The sequence below is a fragment of the Dipteris shenzhenensis genome, chromosome 1 (genome assembly GCF_047967505.1).
Source record: "Dipteris shenzhenensis isolate YYH24624 ecotype China chromosome 1, Dip_SZ_1.0, whole genome shotgun sequence".
Lineage (NCBI taxonomy): Eukaryota > Viridiplantae > Streptophyta > Polypodiopsida > Gleicheniales > Dipteridaceae > Dipteris > Dipteris shenzhenensis.
In genome coordinates, this window is record NC_141596.1 from 12,933,902 (window position 1) to 12,958,642 (window position 24,741).

A 24,741-nucleotide genomic window follows, 5' to 3' on the forward strand; every position below is an offset into this window, starting at 1 on the left:
CTAGATTTGCTAATTTGGGCAGTCGCTTCTAAAGCATCAAAATATCCATTGACTTGTTGCAACTCGTCTTTACAGCCACTAACATGCGTGGGAGCCATGCACATTCTGAACTCATGGCAAGGCAAGGAGTGGAGACCAGAGTCGTCGTTCTTTGGCAGGTGGTTTCAAGGACAAGTAATCCCAATTTGTTTGGCTCCTTGAAAGGGGGCATCATAACACGTCATCGTTGTAAACATGAAGAGGTGCAATTGCTTGCTCTTGAGAGGTGCAATTGCTTGTTCTTGAGTCGCGGGTTTGAGACTTGGTCATCAAGGTAGGATGAATTGGGAGATTTTGCATTTCTATTAGAGGGGCCCTTGTTGGCCCTTGCTCCGGAGGTCCTTGATTAGGGAGTTGATTTGAGGTTGCATTGTGTTGATGGGCATTTGGCTTGGAGATGTCGATCTTGGGATCCTTGATGTTTATGCTCAAGCATGCCCCTTTTGGTCTTGACTTATTAAGTGCCTACCAAATGTGGCCTCATGGGTGGTGGTAGACTCATGGGTGGGGGTAACTTCAAAAAAATTGAGTTTGAAGAGAATAAATGTGAGGAGGGGTGCGGGAGGAGAGGGTGATGTTCTTTTTTTTTGCAATGTCCTCTATAGAGGTGGGAGCAATTCAAGGATGGAATGCTTGGTGGGAGATCAAGTACACTAGAATCCTGTGGAGCTTATGGCTCTTCTTTGGCCAGGTGAGCTCTTGGGAGATTGGATAGGGGTGCGCGGACTCGCGCACAGAGGAGGTCCACCAAGATTTTGGTAGGCACAAATGACTTCCAAAGTTTGGACTACTCGCACCAAGCGATCCTTAAGGTTGGGTGTGAGGAACCCTGATGCTCTCTATTATTAGGAGGTACAGTAGGCCAAAGCATAGATTTGGCTCGGAGAGGATCCCACTTATAGGATGGTTGGGCCCTTTGGATAGCAAAGCTCATTCAAAGCTGCATAGAGTTGTAGGCTTGATCCTTCGAAGTGGATGACCCTTATGAGAGATTTGGCATCCATAGAGAGCCTAAGGGACCATGAGCTAGACTTCCATTGGCTAGTGTGCTTGACCTTCCAGGAGATCGAGGCTATAGGATGACCTGGTGCTCTTTTAGACCATAGGTCCGCACTCAACAAGTTTGCATCTACAAAGGTAGAGAACGAACGAAAGAAAGATCTATTTACGTTAGCAAGACTTGATGGGTCTATGACAAACACGAAAAAGTGACCATCTGGAAAGCTAGAGAATTGGGGGAGTGTGCAAGGCTAGCTCTTATCGAGTTATTATAGGCCATAACCATATTTTAAGACTCATAAGGCGGGGCAATTTCACTTTGGTCCTCCTAAGAATTGAGACGATTCATCCCACGCACGAGGCGGCATCATTGATCTAGAGATGTAGAGCAGAGCCCTCTTGGGCAAGCGAGGAGCGAAACCTTGGAGGCTTCTCCTTCAGTAGGCACTTCTTCGAACACCCCTACACAGGGGCGCAATGGCATTAGTCCCACACATGGATTTTCTCGGAGGCTCCCTTAACAGGGAAGGGATCCCCATTGATGAGGAGCCTTTTTAGAGTTTAGCAGTGGCACAGTTGGTGGGGGGACTCATTCAGGCCAGCCCCTCTTGCAGCAGGGAGGAGTTTGAGAAAGTCTCTCATTTGGCACCTAGAGATTTGGAACTTTTGAGGGGGGTATGCTAGGTCAGCAGACCCACATTGGCTTCTTTTTGTCTAAGATCAAGCACTAAGATAGGATAGTGGAGGTGTTCTCATATACTACACGTAGGGGGGGACAATGGCCCAACTAGGTCCCTTGGGGCTTGGAGACAGCTTCTTGGGATGTAGACACCAGGGTAAAGGCTCTCTCTCTCCTGTGGGGGAAGGCATCTGGATGGCGGAGATTGACACAGCAATTCTTGCTTCCTGTTGGGAGGGGTTACGCAGTCCGTGGACACCACACTGCTAGTCGAGGTAGTTCTCATGGAGTGGAGTGCATCTTAGGTTCTGTTTCTTTATGGACTCTCGAGTCCTTCCACCGTAGTTTCTACAGGGTGGGACCATGAGGCTTCCTCTAGGTCGAGACAAAGAGAGGCGGCGAGGATGAGGTAGCCTTGGATGGTTTGGATTGGCAGTGGGTCAAGATAGTAGGCCGCTTGGGCAAGACTTGGCACATTGATCTAGTCACAGTCTTATAGGTCCCTGAGGGAGCAGTTTGACATCTTTGGTTTTGGAAGGGCTGTCCTCTTTGCGACATTCAGTGAAACCCGAGGGAATGGTTTTGGCGAGATCAAGTAGGACAGGTCTCCTTTTTCTTATATACGAGTCGCATTGGGCGTCGCCTTCAGTTGGAGGCAGTAGCTTGGAACCCCTCAAGAGAGTGGCAGTTAGGTTGAGCAAGATGTCCTCAAGAGCTCATCTCCCACGTCTCGCCTCGTCTTTAGATTAGCATGAGACAGCGGAAGATCTCTTATTTTTTGTGGTTGCTGGCTCACGGTGGACTCCCCATCTGTCCCTGGTTGGAGCAGATGCTTTTGTTGCCTAGCCACCTTCCCGCTCAGGCCCAACTTTTGTGCTAGAGGATAGTGTGTGGGTGTAGTAAGGTGATGGGATGCCAATAGGTCCGCCCGATGCCAATAGTAAGGTGTGTAGCAAGGTGTGGGTGTAGTAAGGTGATGGGACACCTGTTGGAAAGGTCACCTCCCCATCTGTAAGCCCCCAAATGAGGAGAGTGTGGGGGAGGGAGACCTAGGGCATGATGTGCCCAAAGAGAGATTACCTGGATGTGTGGATGTGGGACAGATCTGGAGCATTCATGGTTGGTGGGGTATCCCAAGGATGAAAGGCTGCATCAGGAGCAGCTCATGTGCAGGAAGATGGCAGGGACACAGTGTCTTGGATCAGGCCTGGCATGAGGCACTCAGTGGACTGCAGAAGGACCCTATGAAAGGCGCGATGACATCACCAGTGTACGGAATTGTACGGTGCTAGAGAAGAGCCTGGCAGAGGGTAGGCTGCCAGTGGGCAGTGGCATGCCTTATATAGGTTGGGCCCCTGCCTTGATTGGAGGGCCAAAAGCTCTAGAAGTGTGGGCCAAAGGGCCCTAGTTTTGTGAGCCCTTAAAGGGCTGGTTGGGCTGAGCCAACCAGGTCGGTTGGGCCAGCCAACCTGGTCTATCCAGTCGGCCCAGACAGACTGGTCAGGTTTTTGACAGGCCCCTAGGCCTATAAAAGGAGGGGCTTCATGCCCCATTATTCATCCAACATCCAGTAGAAAGTGGAGCAGACAGGAGCAGCCTGAAGGCATTCCCTTTGGCCTCATCTTGGAGGTAAAGGAGAGTTGAAGGAGTTCCGCAGACTGAGTTCCCTAAGGGCTGGCACCGTGGCTGTCTTCTAGGGCCGCAAGGTGTTGTGATCATCATACCTTCTGGAGAAGCCATTCACAAGCAAGTTGGAGCAGTGGAACAGGGACCTGTGTGCTGCAGACAAAGCTTGGCAGGGGCTGCCCACCTAGGCTGATTCACAAGCAGTAAGGTGGAGAAGAACACACCGGATAGAAAGTCTATAGACGCTTGAGGTGGAGCACGCGGACTCGAGTCTAGAGATAGCCAGCAGATAGGAGGAGGACCTTGTGGTTAGATCAGAGGACCACACCATTGGTGGGACTTTGGATCTATCTCTTTTGTATTGTGTCCATAGTTTTGGACGGAAATATATATTTTGGTGTCTTCTATATCTAGTTGGTTCATTGTCTATTGATGAGTCTGCACATCTATGTTGAATGCATATAAGTAAAGAAATTTGTGATTCCACACCCCACACGCACACTGTGTGAGCTCCTAGGCATTACTATAAGTCATCCGCGCTGTGTGTACCCTCTGTTGGGTCATTTCTAACATGCAAGATGGACATCCAATAGCATATGAGAGCCAAAAATTAAAACCAATAGAATGCAATCATAGCACATATGATAAAGAATTAACCGCTGTTGTTCATGCCTTACAAATGTGGAAACATTATTTGATGGGATCTGAGTTTCTTATCAAAACTGATTAGCAAAGTATCAAGCATTTGTTAACTCAGCCACTAATATCCGATAGGCACATCAAGTGGGCATGATTTATACAGAGTTTTCAGCCCATGATTCAGTATCAACCTGGAAAGGAAAATGTAGTTGCTGATGCTCTTAGCAGAAAGCCAAGTATTAATCACATCATTGTTGTAGAGACCCAGCAGAGCCCAAGTAGGAGGCTCACAGGTGTGGGAGCCTGAAGGTAGGGACCCTGCTGAAGGACAACCCTGATTCAGAAGCTCTAGGGAATCCACTTCCATGACTGGAGGATTGTGCCCTTGCGAGAAGGAGGGTGACTCAGGTTCAGTCAGGTGCATTTAAGGTTCGCAGTCCAGGTGATTTGGAGATGTACTTTTGTTGCAGACCCTGCCAAAGGAAGGACGGGTTGAAACAGACCCTCAGAGCATGATGCCTGGAAGACTCCAGGTTGTTCACTCAATATGAGGGGGACAACTGGAAGATCGTGGAGGTGGGGTTGCTCGAATTGAAGGCAGGAATGTGACGGAAGGGGGTGGTGCCAGGAGGTGCTACCAGAGATGGACCTGTGTACCAAGATGGTGTGCGGAAGCGGAATCAGACTTGGTAGAGCAGGAGCCATTGGATGAAAAGCCAGGAAAAGATTTCGACACCGAAAAGTTCCAGAGGACTACGACCAGGGAGTTACGGGATCATCTTCATCGACGTGTTGGCATTGGGCCTGGATGTGTCGGTGAGAGGGGGTGTTGGAAAGGTCACCTCCCCATCTGTAAGCCCCCAAATGAGGAGAACGTGGGGGAGGGAGACCTAGGGCAGGATGTGCCCAAAAAGAGATTACCTGGATGTGTGGATCTGGGATAGATCTGGAGCATTCATGGTTGGTGGGGTATCCCAAGGATGAAATGGTGCATCAGGAGCAACTCATGTGCAAGAAGATGGTGGGGACACAATGTCTTGGATCTGGCATGAGGCACTCAGTGGACTACAGCAGGACCCTATGAAAGGCACGATGACATCAACAGTGTACGGAATTGTATGGCACTGGAGAAGAGCCTGGAGAGGGTAGAACCAGCAGGACAAACAGGCACTGACATGGTAGGTCAGGAGCACAAGTGTACAGGGCTACTGGTAGAGTAGTAAATGGGGCTGCCAGTGGGCAGTGGCATGCCTTATATAGGCTGGGCCCCTGCCTTGATTGGAGGGCCAAAAGCCCTAGAAGTGTGGGCCAAAGGGCCCTAGTTTTGTGAGCCCTTAAAGGGTTGGTTGGGCTGACCCAACAAGGCTGATGTGGCAAATAATGTTGGGAATAGCCAAAGGCTTTACAAGGCTCAAGTAATGTGTACAATGCCAGAAAATAGCCAATAGGCTTTACAATGGTGACATGTGTGTCAAAAATAATATGATGTGCAATCTGCCCACTGAACAATCGACCAATGCCTTTGAAAACTCTAAAGTCTGCTCACAAATGTGTGGAAGGTCGGGTTTCAGGACATGTGATGATGTGAAACCACATGTGAGCATAGGGACTATAGGAACTATTTGGGAATTTTTGGGCATGGCTTCAATTGGTTGCTTTGGAGTTCTCTTCTCTGGGGATGACTAATCTACTGTAATCTAGATCTAGACCAACCCTCGAGTGATGAAAAGCAGCAAATAATTCCTTCTTCTTTAGTTCATTTTTGGTGTTGGGTCAGATGCCTGATGTAGAGGCTTATGTGCGTGCAAGAAGTGGATTTGATGCCACGGATAAAAAGTGTATGATACTTGCTTCAAAATATTCATGTGATGTGACATGCGCATAGATCACAAAAAATAGAATGCTTTTCCTTATTGGAGTGCCCTCGAATTCTTTCTGGATCAAGAGATATAGCTTGATCTAGGTGGAGGGGCAAAAAATGAGAAATGATAATGTGGCAAGAGGGGTCACATGCTGAGATAGTGCCTTTGGAGAGGTGTGCCATTGGAGCATGGCAGCTAGGTGCACATGAAGGTTGCACAATGTGCTTGTAGATCATCATTTTACTAGATACAAAATCAATAATCCATGGGGTGTTGAAAAAGTCGGAGGGGAGACATCATGGATATCATGGCTAATCAGCATCGATCAAGTCGACTGGTGAGTTCATTTCAATGGAGAAAGCATGCCTCCCCTTTGTCAGCCAAGCCACCATACCCCAGGTGAAAAACTCGTGAATCCTTCACACCTTGGTTGCAATCTTGAGAGAGCACCACCAAATCCTTTAAGCCAAAGGGAAGCTCCATAGGCAATGTGCTATCATCTCCTGCCATGCAATTGTGATAGATCTCATCACTACCCATGGGTAGACCATCGTAGGCCATTAGCCAACAAAACTACAAGATCTTCCTTGGATAAAGGCTGGTCCAAATATGGGACCAACATTTGGTAATGACCTCAACGGGTGCCTATTACCCCAAACTGTGGTGCTCTCGTGAAAGCGTCAAGGCAAGGCATCCAACTGCAACCGTAGGTGCACTCCCTAGGGTCCCACTAAAGCTCCCAAAGAATGCCCCTCCCAAAGCCATAAATATCACTAAGTGATCTCAGTCCCACTAAAGCTCCCAAAGAATGCCCCTTCCAAAGCCATAAATATCACTAAGTGATCTCATCACTATAAGGTTAGGGGTCAATTGCCAAACTGTACTCTGGTCATGAAACCACTTTGATCCTTTGCCATTACAATGGTCGAAGGTATATGCCTCCCCAAGTTCTATGTCCCTTAGCTTGCATTGTAGCTGTAGTAACCCTCCTTGGGTTATATTGTAGAAGACCAGGTAAAGGTAACCAATGTCATAATCCATGAAGAAGACTTTGAGTGGGAGACCTATCCCAGAGGGATGCACTAAATCTTGGGGCCATGCAAAACTCCTCTCACCACCCTTCAGTACCAAGTCATTCCCAAAAGATCTCAATGCCCCACAATCTCTCTCCTTGCCAGTGACACCCTTGTTGAGTGCTTTAGTAGAGGAGCTTTAGATGCACAATCTCTAGCAATGGAGCTATCTCCTAATTTGTCAAGACATCCAAACTTGGTAGTTGAACTATTGCACCATTTGGCCTCCAAATATCGATTTGAAGCCAAGATGTGAGGTTCTCCTTTGTTGCTATGAGGAAGCCAACAATTGATTTGTTTCAGTTGATCTTGGCCCCAGATGCCTGATAGTAGATTAGTAGATCTCTAGTAGGTGCCGCACCTGCTCCAAGCTAGTTGTTGCGCCCTCCACAATATCCTCCACAATAAGGTCATGTCATCTACATCTCTGAGTCTAAGCACTCCTCCTCTTGCTAAATCAAAGCTGCATCCCTACCAAACCATCCTCTTGTGATCTAAGGAAATAGCCCAAGGCCTTGGCCATACACAGAAATAGGGCAACCGCATCACACCAAGCAGAGAGGCAAAATACCTCCTTTGTGTGACCTATCTAGTTGAAGCAGGTTGTATACAGAGAGTAGAGATCCCATGTACCCATCACTCTGGGAAGCCCAATCTCCTCATGATCACGCCCAATCGACCCTGTCATAGGCCTTCTCAAAATTTAAGAGGAGGATCGCAAGGGGCTTAGCTCTTGGTGTGTCCACTCAATGGCCTCGTAGAAAGTGAAGCTAATGTCCAAAACCTGCAAAACCTGGCTCCCATACAAAGCATGTCTATCTGCAAAATGATATCTGGGAGGTAAGGCCACAACCACAAGTACCTTGGCTAAGGTCATGTATGCAATATCTAGAAGAGTGATCAGGTTTCTCATTGTTGAATGTCGGTCTTGTCTCAAATCCATCCGTGTGCAAGGGTCTAAGGGAGCTACAAACAATAAAAAGCTCCTCAAAAGCCAAGCAGCACAAGGTGCCCAAGTGCTCCCAAAAGGAATAGCAGAGACAAGCCATCTTCCCTCAAGCATTCTTGCATCGGGAGGGCAATAATGCTTGAGCCCATCAAGGAGTTCCACCTCAATGAAGGGGGTTTGTAGCTGTCTCATCATCCCATGGAGAGACCATTGATTGGATGTTGGCCCACATCTGAAAGTCTCCTCCTTTGCTTGCAAGGGCTAGCGAGTCATCTCTAAAATCTTTTTTCCCCCCCAAAGAAAAGAAACTTCTATTAATGATTGAAAAACACCATACAAAATGAACTTTCAAAAGGAGTTGAGGAGATGGTAAGTACAATGACGAAGAAGCTAGTTGTTAGCCAGAAAAACCAATCTGTTTCCAAAGATCCCAACTCACTACCTAGAGAATCTCCAAAACAAGGGCTAACAACTAGGGTGGTGGTTTATACATCTAGCAAATACCCCTCGCAGAAAGGGTGTGAAAGACTCCTACAGACCAAGCCTTGCAGAAACGCCCCCACCTTTCGACGGTCGCTCTCAATCTTGAAGTATCACGCTCCTAGGTAGCACGCAGAGTGAAGATGTCTTGCTACTAGGGTAGGCGTCCAGGGGACCTATTGGTGTTGTTAGAAATGACCCAACAGAGGGTACACAGCGGAAGACTTATAGTAATGCCCAAGAGCTCATAGAGCGTGCATGTGGGGTGTGGGATCATAAACTTCTTTACTTATGCGCATTCAACATAGATGTGCAAACTCATCAATAGACAATGAACCAGCCAGATATAGAAGACACCAAAATATATATTTCCATCCAAAACTATGGACCCGATACAAAAGAGATAGATCCAGAGTCCCACCAATGGTGTGGTCCTCTGATCGAACCACAAGGTCCTCCTATCTGCTGGCTATCTCTAGACTCGAGTCCGCGTGCTCCACCTCGAGCGTCTGTGGACTTTCCGCCCAGTGTGTTCTTCTCCACCTTATTGCCTGTGAATCAGCCTAGGTGGGCAGTAGCCCCTGCCAAGCTTTGTCTGCAACACACAGGTCCCTGTTCCACTGCTCCAACCTTCTTGTGAATGGCTGCTCCAGAAGGTATGATGATCACAACACCTTGCTGCCCTAGAAGACAGCCAAGGTCTTAGCCCTTAGGGAACTCAGTTTGCAACACTCCTTCAACTCTCCTTTACCTCCAAGATGAGGCCAAAGGGAATGCCTTCAGGTTGCTCGTGTCTGCTCCACTTTCTGCTGAATGTTGGATGAATAATGGGGCATGAAGCCCCTCCTTTTATAGGCCTAGGGGCCTGTCAAAAACCCGACCAGTCTGTGTCGACAGTTCAGATTGTAGTTGATTCAGGTAGTGTTTTTTCACAGTCACTTTGAGTACTATCTTGCACCATGTCTACCACTAGCAAACTCAATTTGGAGGCATCTGCTAAGTTGGATAACTCAAATTACAACACATGGAAATATCTAATGGAGACCATTCTTGTACTTTAATATACAAATGGGTGTATGCTGATGGGTCATTGAGATATGGTGCCATGAGCACATATATTAGAGGCTAAGGTATGGTATAGGAAAGAATTAACGTAGCCACCCTAGGATGTGGACTACATGAATGTGGATCAAGGATATTCACAAGGAGAGATGTGGATAAGAGGATCCCATAGGTGTTGACTATTCTAAGGGCACTCTCTATATAAGAGGCCTATCATGTATTGTTGAGTTGTATTGTTGAGTAAGAGAAATTCACATACACTCAAGATTCTGTTTATGAGTCCAAGCTAATCTATCTTGGAACCTAATTGACTTGAGGTACATGTCATGAACACTCTCTTCATCATGTTTGCGCTTAGGTTGCATCCTCCTTAGATTAGTGTTTCATTAGGATGTTGTCTCATGAGTAGGAGAGCTCGATCCCCCGATTTGACATGGTATTAGAGCTTAGGTCTAGCTCTCCTTGATTAGTTGTAGGCACACCTTAGGTACTCATGGTTTCTCTTGACTAAATCTTGAAATTCCATTTAGAGATTTTCATGTGAGAGCTTCCAAAGTTAGGGAGAGAGAATCGAAGTTAGGGAGAGAGAATCCCGCTTCAAAGAGGCAGCTACCCAAGGGCGACTTCATCAGGGCTCCATCTAGCCTACAGCTTCAACAAACATGAGACGGCCCTCCAAATGATCTACTCCATGCACATGAAGCTCTTCTCCAACCGTGGATCTTCAAGCTGGTCAACAACCTCATAGCCATCGACTCGGCTAACTCCAAAGCAAGCTTCTAAGTTGCCTATTGCTCCAACAAACTCAAAAACGTAACCATGCTCCTGGCTTCTTAGAAGACTTCCACATCCAGCATGTAACTAGTAGCAGCAGCGAGCCATGAGCTCCATTTATGCCTTGCGCACAGCCTTCCCTAGTGGCTCCTATCACATGCAAAGGTAGCTCCGTTGCTCTCCATCTACGTCCTCCTCTACCAACAGCAATGCGAGCAGCTCCTCCGAAAGCTTCTACCACAAGCCATAGATGGAGGCTGCAATGACACGGATAACTAGCAGCGCACATAGCGCATCTAGGCTCTAAGTCCCGGCAGCCTTTAAAATGCCATAGCTCCAACACAGCAGTGCAGCCTCTACAATGCCATCCCTACAACTACACGACAAACTCGCTATAGCTCCTATGACAGTAATCTGCCTCCCAAGCCAGAGCTCTTCGACGAACACCTTATGCACATGACAAGCCCTTTGACGAGTGCCTTCTACACACGAGGTGACTTGACGCAAAGGGTAGCAGCTCTCCTCTGTCTCCAAACGTGGCGACTCCAGTGACTACTCTACCGCGTCGCCACAGCGACCCACCAGACGATCAGACATGCAAAATCTCTAACAGTTCCAAGGTCTTGCGAGTGTGCTCGATTATGAGGCGATCGGTAAGTGACCTTCAAGTGGTAGACGCAAGGATCGGCCACAGCAATGAACAGAGTGCTATGATAGCGCAATGAACGACGATGTACAAATACGTTAACTCAGATGAGGTTAGGTTATTAGTAAGTTGCAGATGGGTTAGTAGTCAATGGTTGCAAAGTGACACATGGTAGATAAGCGTAGGCCAACATGACCTTAGGTCATGCCTATGGTAGATTGTTGGACACGTGTCGAGATTAAATTTACCATGGTAAAGTTAATGTAACCTTGGGTTAACCTATTTGGGTCAAAAGATTACCACATGGCATAGGGCCACCTCAGCATAGTAACCTCTTGCTAAGCACAGTCCTGCAAGCAGCATGTGAATAGCCAAGCCACATCATCAGAGGCCCCTTTTTTGATCAAAACTTCAATAAGCCGTAACTTCCAATCTCGGAAGAATTTGCACTCCCAAAAAAAAAAAGTGATCGTCTTTTCAAGCTCTATGCGCTTGTTAGATCAGAATCATTGTATGCAATTATATGCAATTAGACACTGCCATTGAAGAAAAATGAAGCTCATGGTAAGACCTTTGCAAGAAATGGAAAAGCGACGCATGATTGCAAAAAGCATGCCAACAACACAAGTGCATGAGATGACCATAGCACAGAACATAGCATCCACACATAAAGCATTAAGGCACATGGAAGAACAAAGCATCATGCATCAAGCTATGTCAAGCAAAGAAGAGAATGCCATCGACATCAAGTATTGAGAAGCAAAACCTTGCCACCTTCAGCCCACACGTTTGTAAATCAAGCTTGACCACCTGAGAGCAGCTATGAAAGCACCCACGGGAGGTATTGACATGTAAAAGCCACACTTGACCACCTGAAGTAGCAATGCATGCACTAAGGGGAGGTGATGGATTTGTAACTCACATTTGACCACCTTGCGGTAGCCAATGGATCATGGCACCAAGGGGAGGTGTTGAGATATGGTGCCATGAGCATATATATTAGAGGCTAAGGTATGGTAAAGAATTAAAGTAGCCACCCTAGGATGTGGACTACATGATGTGGAGATGTGGATCAAGGATATCCACAAGGAGAGATGTGGATCAGAGGACCCCACAAGTGTTGACTATTCTAAGGGCACTCTCTATATAAGAGACCTATCATGTATTGTTGAGTAAGAGAAATTCACATACACTCAAGATTTTGTTTATGAGTCCAAGCTAATCTATCTTGGAACCTAATTGACTTGTGGTACATGTCATGAGCACTCTCTTCATCATGTTTGCACTTAGGTTGCATCCTCCTTAAATTAGTGTTTCATTAGGATGTTGTCTCATGAGTAGGAGAGCTCGATCCCTCGACTTGACAGGGTCTATACCCAGACCATTTGATAGTCCAGCATATAAGTCCAAGCAGAAGGTTCTACACCTGCAGCAATCATGTGCACATCTGTTGTAGATCCTGCCGTTGCTGGAGCAGAGGAAGAATGGGACAAGAAAGACAAATATCCATATCCTTTGATCAAACAGAACATGCAAGATGTCATGCTTGGACAGCTCAACACAGTGAAGTCATCAAAATAAGCATGGGATATGTTCACAGCTCTTTACGAGATAAGAACACATCCATGATTCTCACACAAATCAATGAGAGTTTACGTAATTGCAATGAAACTGGTATGCTTACATACTCAAAATCAAGGACAATAACAATCAACTCATAGCAGCAGTAGAGACTATAAATCTCACAGAATCATCCTAAATGGACTAGGAGGGGGATATGAGAATCTAGTCCAGAGTATTGCCATTCAACGGTAAAGTCCAACACTGGAAGAATTACCATCAGTGTTACTTGGTGAAGAACTAAGGATTCGGGCCATCACATCACTCAAAGGTCATTCCAATGATCAAGCATTCACAGCTTCAGATAGAGGTAAAGGCAAAGGCAGAGATAGAGATAGAGCATCTTAGAGAAGCAGTCATCAACATCAAAGTCATCAGGAGCAGTATTCGCATCCGCATCCACAACAACAGTAGCATCAGCATCCAAGAGGAAATCATTCCAATTGAGGAAGATTTCAATGAAGAGAGAATGCATCCTCCACCAACGTGTCTAACATTCAATGCAATTGTCATAAGTTTGGACACTATGAAAGAGATTCTCACAAGAAGAAAAACAACCAAGGAGATCAATCTAGCAACAATCGAGGGAATTCCCGTGGAAGAGGAAATCACCATGGTGGACATTCAATCACAGTCATTATGCTAATGAATCTCAGAATATGTTTCTTGCAGGTGAGGATATGCAAAAATAGTGTATCTTGACATTGATTGCAATTCAAAAGGGGAATGCAGTTATCAAGTTGATCAAGCAGATCAAGATCCCTGCTACATTGATGGCAGTGCATCATCTCACATGACAAAGCATGAGGAATGGTTCACGGAGATGAAACCACTATAAGGACAGAAGAATGTTATTTACACTATAGATAACACACCAAATCGAGTTCAAGGGAAAGGCATTGTCCCTATGAACAAATTCACTGGTACGAGAGGATTGATGAAAGATGTACTCTATGTTCCAAAGCTTAGCAAGAACCTGTTGTTAGTTGGGCTAACGACAGAATACAATGATAGAGTCATCTTTGATGGGGATGAATGCATTATTAGAGACAAATCCAAAGGATATCAGCTAGTAGGAAAAGCAATTAAGGAAGGACGCTTGTTCAGAATGCTAGCTTTAGTACTAGATTTGCATGCCATGTGAGCTCAACAGCAACCAATGCCACTTTCTGTGGTATGGCACAAGAGATATGGACATGTCAATTTCAATAGTTTGATTCGACTGAGAAATCAGAATATGGCAATTGGAATTCCAAAACTATAGTTTCTTGGAAACATTTGCGAAGCATGTTGCTTCTGTAAACAAAAGAGAACAAACTTTGGCAGAAGCACCTCTCAAGCAAGAGGTATTCTTGATTTAATACTTACAGATGTATAGGGTTGTGCACAGACCCACATCATCAATGGTTCACTTTACTTCTTGACTTTCATTAACGACTACAATAGATATTGTTCGGTCTACTTTCTGAAAGAGAAATCTGAAGTCTTTTCCACATTTCAAGAATTCAAAGCCATGGTAGAGAACCAGACAGGCAGAAAGGTCAAAGTCATGAGATTAGATAGAGGAGGAGAATACATGTCTTTAGCATTCATAAACTTTTGTAGAAGTAATGGCATCCGAAGACAATTCACATCTGTAGATACCCCTTAGTAGAATGCAATAGCTAAAAGGAAGAATGGGACTTTAGCAAAACAATGGTAGAGCTATGCTCTCTGAGAAGCATCTTCCTAATCAATATTGGGCAAAAGAAATTGCCACTACAAACTACTCGTTTAATCGGCTTCCGATCGAACCGATTTAGGGTATGACACCTTATGAAGCATTCACTGGATACACGCCATGCATTGGGCATCTTTGCATATTTGGTTGCATAGCATATGCCCACATACATGATGATCATCGTAGAAAGTTGGATGTGAAGTCACACAAATGCATCATGGTTGGCTACAGTGAAGAAAGCAAAGCATACAAGTTGCATGATCCCATCAAGTGAAAAGTCATAATCTCCACAGATGTAATTTTTGATGAGAATCAGAACATAAAACATCAAATACAGGAATGTTCACACCGATTACTTAGTCACCTAGAAGAGTGAGTGGACTTCGAAGACGCAATTGACAAGCCAGAATGGCAAATTGCTATGAATGAAGAAATGGAAGCTTTGTACAAAAACAACACTTGGGAATTATGTGACCTTCCACCATGAAAGAAGGCCATTGCAAACAAATGGGTTTACAAAGTGAAGTAGCAAAGATGGATTCCATAAGATTTTTGATATCACTAGCGACACTCAGAAGATGGAATGTGTACCAGCTAGATGTCAAAAATGCTTATTTCAATGGTTACCTAGACGAGGAAGTCTACATGCAACAACTAGCAGGGTATGTTGAACCAGGAAAGAGCATCAGGTTTGCCGTCCCAAGAAGGTCTCTACAGCTTGAAGCAAGCACCTAGAAGTTGGTATAGCAGAATAGACAAGTATTTTGCTAATCTAGGATACATGAAGTACAATGCAGATCATACTCTCTACTTCAAAATTCAAGGGGAGACATCACTCTTGCAGTTCTATATGTAGATGATTTGATTGTGATCGGAAGCAATGATAGCTTCATCAGCAAGCTGAAACAAGACTTATCTACATAGTTCGACATGGAAGATCTTGGACTTATGCACTATTGTCTTGGAATTGAGTTATGAAGAGACTTGGATGAGCTAGCATAAATATGTGGACAGCCTCCTAAAAAAGTTTCATATGGCAGATTGCAAGATTGTAGTCTGAAACTTACCAAAGATCCAGATCAGCCTACAGTCAATGACAAGTACTATTGACAACTCATATGATCTCTTATATATTTGACTATGACGAGGATAGATATTTGTTATGTAGTAAGTATATGGCAAATCCAAAACAGTCTCACTGGAATGCAGCCAAGAGAGTCTTGAGATACATAAGAGGTACAAGACAGTTTGGAATAGAATATAGAGGAAGTCTCAATATTTGTTCACATACAAGGCCAGACCAACACAATGATCAAGTGGCCATCACATGTCAATTGCTGTCCCCACACAAATTAGCAAACCACTTGGTGCCATAGAATCTTGAAAGTGCTCAAATCACATGAGCTGTCAGGGGCCTCTCTCCCACGATAGTCCAGTCAAGTCCAATCTAAAGCTTTGCTCAAAGTGGAGGATCGCCCATGTGTCATGCAAGTATGAGCATAACCAAATTGCCTAGACGGGTAGTCGTTGCATATACTATGGACTATTGTAAGGTAGCTTGTTCTGATACCATAAAATTGCTTGTGTCATTGAGCGCTCCATCCACACTATTTCGCTATTCACCAATTCATTAATCAACACCATGCCCAGGGGGGGGGGGGGATGTGCCAACAAAGGTGACCTCAAATCCCAAATTGTCATTTTTTAATTTTAATTTTCTTTAATTTTCCCATCCTCCTCTAGGGCACATTATATTTATAATAGGCGAGGGCATCCAATCAAAAGATATTGTTGATGATCAAAGCTACCATAAAGTCTATTCAAAGATAAGGCATGCCAAAACAACAATTTGATCAATCATTAATTGCCATAATAAGTAAGAGTAATACCCTTAGAAGGCAAAGCAAAATGCATATCTCAATTTGCATTGTCACTTGCATCTAAAATCAATGGATACACTCTTGACATGTGGCATAACATCGTGGCTCTATGTAAAGCTTGGATAGACTAAAGGAATTCCTATGATCACATGTTTATTCGTGCAAAATATAGTAGCTATTGCATTATGTAATCTTGGAGACAAACTTTGAATAGAATAAGGGGGCACGCGAAGTCGCTTGAAGCATGTAATAGAACAGGAGTGCGTGTGAGAGCTGGTCATTTTCCACCATTGGGATTTAAAGTGCCATGTGGAGAGGCAAAGAGGATGGAAATGGACGGTTGGGATGAAGGGAAGAAGGATGTAAATTAGGGTTTTCTTGAGCTGCAAGGAGAGCGACGAAGGAAGGATGCAAAGTCGCCGGGAAAGCTTGGCGAGCACACCACAGAAACCCTAATCGCCATAGCCAGACCTTGCCTCCATCGCCATCGCCTTCCAGCTCCATCCTCAGGTATGCTTCCCTTCTTTCCCCTCCCCCCCTTTCTTCTCATCGCTTCGCTCGATTTTCTTCATCTTGAGACCTTTTCTACATTTTTTCCCGTTTCTCCTTTGCTTCCCTTCAAACGTTTTTTCATTTCATGCCGTTTCCCCCTTTCCCCATTCCCGTTTCGCAGCTCGATCTCCTTTTCGCCGCCTCCCCCTTCATTTCTTTCAGATACCCTCTCCTCTCTCCGCACGTTGATCACGTCCGAATCCGATTGTCTACGTACCTTTTCGTGAAGTTTCTGGTATTATCTGGCTGCCCTTGAATTCTTCATACGTCTTCCAATTTTAAATCTCGTGGTTCAATCTATCGTCAATGGTTCACGCCCCGGCTAGGCACCTTCATTTCGGCTCCAATGCACTCATGTACTCTTGCGTTTGCGTCTCTCGGGGACTCAATTTCGGGAGGTAGTTGTGTTGACATATCATTTTCTTAGGAATTCAACTTATGTATCTTCTCGGGCCATCGAGGCGTATATTACACTTTTCCCCACAGCGTTTTGATGAATCCGGGAAATAGATCAACAATCTGGCAGCATTTTACATGGAATGACTGTACTTTCATGTTGAGAAGGATGCTGTATTGCATTACATATGAAGAGTACAGCTCATGTCCGAATACAGCCTGCAAGAGGGAGCGTGAGGCCATGATCCTTATCCTAATTTATCTGGTATCCTGAAGACACCAGGAACTTAGGTTAAAGTCCAGCCAATAACTTCTGTTTGCTGCTCAGCAAAGCTCATTCAAGGTGAAAGGGCGCGTCAGGCAATGATCCTTCCTTAGCGAAGGTATAGTGCGGAGAATAAACGAGTAGCCTCCGTTAGACCCTCAGTTCGTGGCGAAGCGAGCAGTAGTTGGACAAACAATCTTGTAGCTGTATTTCTGATTTGGAATCGTGTTTTGTCTTTGAGGCGTTTTGGAGAAGATTCACTACCAAATTATGTGACGCTGTATTTAATTAAGGAAGCTAACCGCTAAAAACTGTCTGCATGTGTGAAGAACCAAGCGCTACGAATACATGTTAATTATGAACGGTTCATGTGGCATGCGATGTGTGTTGAGCTTTGTTCCTATTTTAGTTGTCACTCGTCTTCTGATGCTTTCTCTTCTCTTGTGACCGCATTAGCGGTACAGTTAGCTATGTGAGTCTTGCTTATGTAAAATATTTATCATCGCTAGACACTTTCAGTAGTGTTTAAAGTTATATAGCAGCAATAACTTTTTTCTTCTGATCGAAGCCTCTCTACTGTTTGCTCTTGCCATTTCTTGGTTTATTGTCGCCTAGTATATTTGTGTTGTAGGTATATGGAGAGTTTTGTCTCTGAGAAACTTGATTGCTGCCTTGTGTAGACATAGCAACTTTTATACAGTGCTTGAGTTGATGCATGGCTACATCTAATGCATTACTGCCAATATTTGTTAGGCTGGGTGCCACGTACTATGTTTCCTTGTAAGTTACTTCTTGTGTTCCAATTGTTGTATGGGCTATTTTGCTATTTTTTTCTGAGTTTCTCTTTTGTTGCAGCTCTCATTTATTGTTTAGATTTGGCATTGTATTCGACTTTCATTTTTTCCATTTTTCAATCCCTTACTGCAGTTCAGGGTCTCGTAGTAGCAGGGATGGGGATGTAATTCGCTTGGCGCTTCTAGAAATTGATGTGCATCTGAAGCTCTTTATGTAGTCTGGAAGCATCTCTGCATGACATGTTGACGAGCTTTGGAACATAGTTAATGGATTTTGACTACGAATTTTATTGAAGGACCATAGAATTGTCATAGGCTTTGGAATGTAGCTGATGCACTTTGATGATGAACTGTATTGAAGGATCAGCAAAGTAGTAAGAGCGGGCTTCCCTGCATCTCCAAATGGGCAAAGGTCCAGGCCTTTTTTCAGAAATTGGAAAGAAAGCAAGAGGTTTGGCTCTCTTGCTTTTTTGTGCTATCCATCTTTCATGAATTGTGTTAATGGTCTGTGCTTTGTTCTGTTTTTAGTTCATATGAACAGGCTTATTTGAGATACATGCCCAAACATGCCCTATTTCAAAGAATCACTGCTTGGAAATGTTTGGAATGCTTCATTTCCCAACGTCTGTCACTTGCAGTTCTTGTGTTAGATGCTCTAGTTTTCCTCAAAGCTGTCAAATTATGACTCATGTGGCATGCTTGTAAGCTCTCTTGTTATTCCTAGGGTTTGTTTTGATACAGCTTCTGCTATTAATCTTAGTTCCATTGCCGAGCATGCTTTTCTATCAGTGATCACTCAAGTATTTTCTACTTCACTTTGCAATGTCTTTGTATCGGAATAAAGTCTTCAAATCATTACATGTGAGTTGCAGCTTTACATGTCAATGGGTTTGCAGACCTGTCATCAAGGTTATAACATTGCTTAGGAATTCGTCTGCATTTTCTGAAGTTAGTGTGGGTGCATACTTTCTTCTGAACACATTGTTATGCCATTGTCGAAGTCTGAAATGATTGTATAAAGTTACACTATGCCTTTTTAAATTCAGGGTGGCAGTGAATTGGTCTATTTTGTTGATGTTATTCAAAGTGCAGTTGACGAAAGTCTTCACTCTATGTAATATTTGGCCAAGGGATTCTAGTGGACTTTTGTGGGGATTTTTTCTAGAAAGACTCTGGCTTGTTAAAGAAAATGATTTAGGACCTGGTTGGTCGATACCTACTCAAAGGGTATTGGCTGGATGACCAACTACTAATTTTTAAAATTTCCCATGCATTTTTGAAAATTCAAGTAACAGAAACTCTCGCATCCACATTCTTTGCATGTGGTCCTGAAATTTCACTTTGTGGGTTTGATCAAGCATGCTTGTGAGACTCCTTTGTTCTCGAGGCAGGAGATGCAAATACGGCTGATTTGTAAATTTACTGTATGTCACATCATTACTCCTGCTAGGAGATGCAAATGTGGCTGATTTGTAAACTTACTGTATGTCACATCATTACTCCTGCTACAGTCTTTGCATAGACCTTGCTACATTCTAGGTCCTTGTGTAAGTTTAATTGACAAATGTACAGCGGCTTCTGGTAAGAGCTGATTTTTCTCTTTTTACTTTCTCTGGTCATGGTCCATGAGCTTTTTCTTTTCTATTGTTATTTCAACTGCAATTTCAATAGCACAATTTAAGTGTCATGATGGTTAGTGGGCTTTTTGGGCCCTCTTTGTTCCAATCACTCTGTACATTGCACTTGATAACACGTTACCTTGAAGCCTCTTCGATTGTCAGTGGATGTTTTTGGCTATCTCGTTCCAATTTCTTTTTGGCATTTGGACTGATTGAAAGTAGCTACTTCTTTATTGGATGGTGTATGCGACTTTGCTTCTTGTCTGAAGACATAGCTTGAAGGAAGGTCGCTGTCATCATATTTATTAACAGCTGCCGAACTAAGCGGTAAAAGTGGTACAAGATAAGTCTTCCAGCCCTATGCTCTGATTGCTGAAATCTTAATATGTGTTTTGGCAGACTTACTTTACAAGGACTACAATTATGACCATAAATTCAGTCTCACAACGTGCACCTCAACTGGCTTGGTGGGTGGTTCTTTCTCTGAAATTTCTGCCTCTGTTCCCATCAGAATTGATAGTTGCAGTTTGAGTCATGCTCACAAATGTCTTGCAGGCCTTCACTTCCACGGGAATAAAAAAAGGCGAAGCTTTTCTTGGTGATATCAATGCCCAGTTCAAAAAGGACAATCTAACAACTGACGTGAAAGTTGACACAAGCTCAAATGTATGCTTATGAGATTTCCCTTTCTTTCCAACATGCTCTTTTGAATGGTGGTCAAGTCAGGGTTGCTGAAATTCTGCTGTGAGATCTGTAATTTTGTTGTGTCTTCTACCACTGCCCGTGCCAGGTCTTTGCAACTGTCACCTGGGATGAAGCAGCTCCAGGATTGAAGACTATTCTTAACTTCACTATACCTGATCAAAGGTCAGGGAAGGTATGCAGGTTTTTCATTCAACAAACTCTCCATTTTGTAGAGAAGATCCAAGCCTTTAGTAGTGATCTCATCTGTAATGCTGATGCAATTGTATATGTATTGTATCAGGTGGAACTTCAGTATCTTCACGATTACACTGGTGTGAGCTCTAGCATTGGACTAACTCCAGCTCCACTTACCGAATTCTCTACAGTGGTTGGTTCCAAAGAATTTGCATTGGGTGGCGAGGTTGCGTTTGATACAGCAGCGGGAAATCTCACGAAATACAATGCAGGATTGAGCTTTACGAAGCCGGACTTCTCTGCGTCACTTCTTTTGTAAAAACCTTGCCAGAGTTTTTTAGAATTTATTTCATTTAATGCTTTTTTTTTTCAATTGTGTTGTAAATTTGTAAGCTTCAGGTCCTGGTCTACTGGTGGTTTGCAATGGTTTTTGTTTAACCTATGACTTGTGGAATATATGTGGTCTCTCTTGTTTGCGAGGCTTGAGCCTTGCACTCAATATTAGGTCATCCCAGCCCTGACCTTTTGACGTATAATATCTATTTTGTAAAATTCATGCATGAGTTCCATTGTAGAGTTTTGTATATTGGTGAACCTATTTTAAGCGTGGGTATGGACTGGAAAGGCTTTGGCTTGTGGTCTCCCCCTTATGTGGAGTACATGCAGTTTCTCTTCTTGTAGGCTTGTACTCAATAGTGGGTGTCCCTGGTCTCCTCGTCTTTTTGTGCTCCCCCTGAAAGCCAACTTTTTCTCTTATTAAGGTGAAGTTCTTCAGGTTGTTATACATTGTCGCCTACCAAAGATTGTGTAAGTCGTTCTGTTTCTTTTGCCTTCAATGTTGTAACTGTAAGCATATGATTTTCTGTTTGTCTTACATGATCTAATGCTGATACACATGCTTTGAGGTTTCAGTCATTATCAAGCCGTGCAGCACACAGATATTTCTTCTGTCATGTTCTGTGCAGCTTTTGTTTGACCATATGACGCACCACAAGTAGCTGCGGATGCCACTTCCTCTGATTACAGGGTCTGGTTTTGCAGGACTGACAAAGGTGATACACTGAAGTTTTCCTACTTGCACTTGTTGAGTCCTCTTACCAATTCAACTGTAGCTGCTGAGATTGCGCACAGCATCTCCAAGAAAGAAAATTCGTTCACTGTTGGTGGTCTCTACATGTTGGACCCTCTAACATCTGTGAAGGCTAGACTTAATCACCATGGGAAGGTAGCTGCTCTTATTCAACATGAGTGGATGGCCAAATCATTGGTAACTATTTCTGGTGAGGTTGACACACGATCACTGGAGAACAGTGCTAAGGTAGGGTTGCAACTGTCATTGAAGCCAGAGTAAGGATCACAAACCATCTTTCACATAAGAAACAGACAATAAGCACGTTTGCCAGTGCTCATTTCTACGAGGGCAAGTTTCTGCTGGTTGCATGTCACATTTCTCCCTTCAAGAGTTTATTTTTGGCTGCTTCGCCTAACACGGATCTTGTACTTACGAAGGCTCTTTTAAAGGTGAATAAATTTTTGACAGAGCGAAGGATTGATGATATACTTTCACTGAGGATTTCACAATTCAATTTGTGCAGCTATTTTGATGTAGTCAAGTCCTCCAGGGCTCTTGTGTGAAACTTAATTGTCCATAGGGTACTAAGCAAAGCTGTTTGTTAGTTCCATGATTGCAAATGGGTAGCCAATTTCTTGATTGCTGGTTGTCATCAATTGCTGATCTTGTGTTAACACTTGACTGAGGCTGTAATCATGCTAGGTTCCCTCTACCATGAGAATAGCGAACATTCACAGTAGCTCTACGAATAGACAGTGCTCACATTTTAATTTATGTATTTTCTGGGCTGATGCAATCCATGCTTGCATGGCACCTAAATCATTATAGCTTATGCCTATCAAGCTGATAAGAAGCATGATTATTTAAAAAAGTGGCAGGAATATGAACGTTGTTACTCATTGACAGCAAATGGGGTGTTAAGGTATCACGCTCTCTTATTATACATCTCTGGCCATTCGTTGAAAAATCCTTTGGTCATTTCTTTTCTATGTCAAATTTTAAATTCTTAATCTATTCTCCATTGTAAAAGTTTCTGCAAGAATTGAACCATGAACACAACAAAGTATCTGCTGCATGACACCAATACCTCGTTGAATTGAGGCTTTGGAATTAATACCACAGAGCATTGTGCATAGCTTTATGGCTGCATTGTGGGCAAAGCTTGGCTAGAAAATTATATTGTAGGGGATGTACCTTTCCAAAAACGGGCTATTTACTCTGTTCTTACTGATGTCATGCTGGGTTAGGGTGAGGTTTATGATGTTTGTGTGTTTGAGGATCGGCAGTCCACTAGACTGAGGTTGGTAGTTTAGGGCTAGTATACAGCAGAACCAAGCAAAGTCAAGTAACTGTTGAATTCCTTGTGGACCTATTATGGCAGGCTAGGCATAGGTAAGGCCTCTCAAGGGCTAGCAAGAGCAAATCATTTATTAATAGCCTTTGTCATGGCTGAGTCTGCCCGAGTTCCTACAGAAACTCATTACGAAGTTTTTTAAATAAATGGATGCTTAAGTGTGTGCGGGTGTGGATTTGTATGCGTGACGTTGTCATTGCTGAGTCTGCCTGAATGCTGAGAGAAACTCAGTAAGAAGAACTGTATAAATGGATGCTCAAGTATGTGTTACTGTTGGGCGCTGATGATGTCAGTGGGGATGTCATAGTAGCTATGTGTGATGGAGTTTATGGTTTTCAACCTTACCGAGCGACTATTGTGAGATTGAAACTGCACTATGTTACGTTTTTAGAGGATGAGTTTGGGCATGTTCCTGGTTTTATCTATAGGTATATTTAAATAGCCTAGGGTTGGCCCTCCTGCTATAACAATAGGTCTGTAGATTTACTGCAAACCCACCTTGAGCTGGTTTGAGGTCCCTTATTTATTAAGTGATTGTCAGATGAACTCTTCTTCGTTGAGATCGCTCGTCTTCAAAAATATGCTCCAAATAAGTCCTAACATCAGAGGCGCTCTGATGGAGGTTCTGTGCTCAACGTTGTATTACTGAATGTGAATCTATTCTGCCACTTCTGGAGGGTATTTGAATAGTTTAGAAAATTACTCCAGGGGCTATCATTTTCTTGCCAGCATTTTGGTACTCCACGGTGACCTTAAGGTTGGAGTCTAGAAATGAGTTACATTGTGTGCTTCAGCTTTAAGGTGTTAAAAGACATGCTTCTCATGTTTCCCTTGGTGATCTCTTTTAGTCACACTGCATTATTTAGTTTTCTATTTGCTCAATCACATACTAAACTTATTTGAAATTAATTTTGCTCATTTCCTATTTAAACAAGATGAATGCTCATAAATCATTCATAAAGCTTGCTCGAAAAATTGCGAGAGAAGAATTGGATGTGTAGAGGGTGGAAAGTTATGTGTGTGAGAGAGAGAGAGAGAGAGAGAGAGAGAGAGAGAGAGAGGAGGGGAGAGTTTATAGGGGAAAGAGAAACAGAGGGGATTATGTGATATGCGCGGCAAGAAAGAAAGAGAATTTCGTTTGTCCTAGTTGTTTTCATTACTCAAACCCCCCCCGTCTAGGGCAAGCTTGTAGTGCGCATGATCCTTGGGAATGTAGTGTAACTATAGTAGGTGCAACTATATTGGGTGCATACAATAATTATTGAGTGATCAAAATAGGTAATAAGACTAGAGCAAGGAAAAAATGCATGGTTAAGATGAAAATGGAGGTCATGGTGAAAAGTAAGAGTATATCTTGTACTTGAAAGAAAGGGCCATAACTTGTGGAAACAAGTTGAAGTTTCTTTAGTGGGCCTGCCCTTGAACATGCTTGTGTTGTGTTTAGTTTTGTGGTGATCTTTTGGTTTTTATGTTATTTTTTGGTTTTTTTTTTGGGGTGGTCCTCTATATTTCTATTGTTGTGTAAAGCAACGAGTGGTTCGACCAATATATGTAGTTCGTGCTAGGTTTTATTCTCTTCTTTTGTGTTGGTCCATATTTGGTCAATTGTCGTTCCATGTACTGTTGTTGACGATGTTATTATATGCAGCATATTGCAATCTCGCATCATTTCTTTGAGTTTTGTTGGAGGGGTTGTTTTTGAGTTTTAGTTGATATTGAAGTCCCCCACAATATATGTCGTCGTTTGTTGTGGTATCATGTC

At 43.6% G+C, this 24,741-nt stretch overlaps 1 protein-coding gene across 4 annotated transcripts; it reads left to right on the top strand.

The window, feature by feature from the left end:
- The first annotated feature begins 16,303 nt into the window (after positions 1–16,303).
- On the top strand, positions 16,304–22,550 carry LOC147905405 (mitochondrial outer membrane protein porin of 36 kDa-like). Of its 4 annotated transcripts, none has more exons than XM_087372329.1 (8): positions 16,304–16,558; positions 16,722–16,835; positions 18,417–18,506; positions 20,074–20,141; positions 20,230–20,340; positions 20,465–20,551; positions 20,660–20,868; positions 21,595–22,550. In XM_087372329.1, the coding sequence occupies exons 3-8, from the start codon at positions 18,458–18,460 to the stop codon at positions 21,902–21,904; spliced, it is 834 nt and encodes a 277-aa protein (XP_087228455.1). In that variant the 5' UTR covers positions 16,304–16,558; positions 16,722–16,835; positions 18,417–18,457; the 3' UTR covers positions 21,905–22,550. The 4 variants fall into 4 exon arrangements, with proteins under 4 accessions (XP_087228455.1, XP_087228481.1, XP_087228488.1 ...); XM_087372355.1 differs by having other exon boundaries at positions 18,423–18,506; XM_087372362.1 differs by lacking the exon at positions 16,722–16,835 and having other exon boundaries at positions 18,423–18,506.
- The last annotated feature ends 2,191 nt before the right edge of the window (positions 22,551–24,741 follow it).

Excerpts from the sequence above, each read along its gene's own strand:
- LOC147905405 (XM_087372329.1), top strand. The coding sequence starts at position 18,458 with ATGGGCAAAGGTCCAGGCCTTTTTTCAGAAATTGGAAAGAAAGCAAGA. Across the intron at positions 18,507-20,073 it reads AATTGGAAAGAAAGCAAGAG|ACTTACTTTACAAGGACTAC; the intron begins GTTTGGCTCTCT and ends GTGTTTTGGCAG. Across the intron at positions 20,142-20,229 it reads CGTGCACCTCAACTGGCTTG|GCCTTCACTTCCACGGGAAT; the intron begins GTGGGTGGTTCT and ends AATGTCTTGCAG.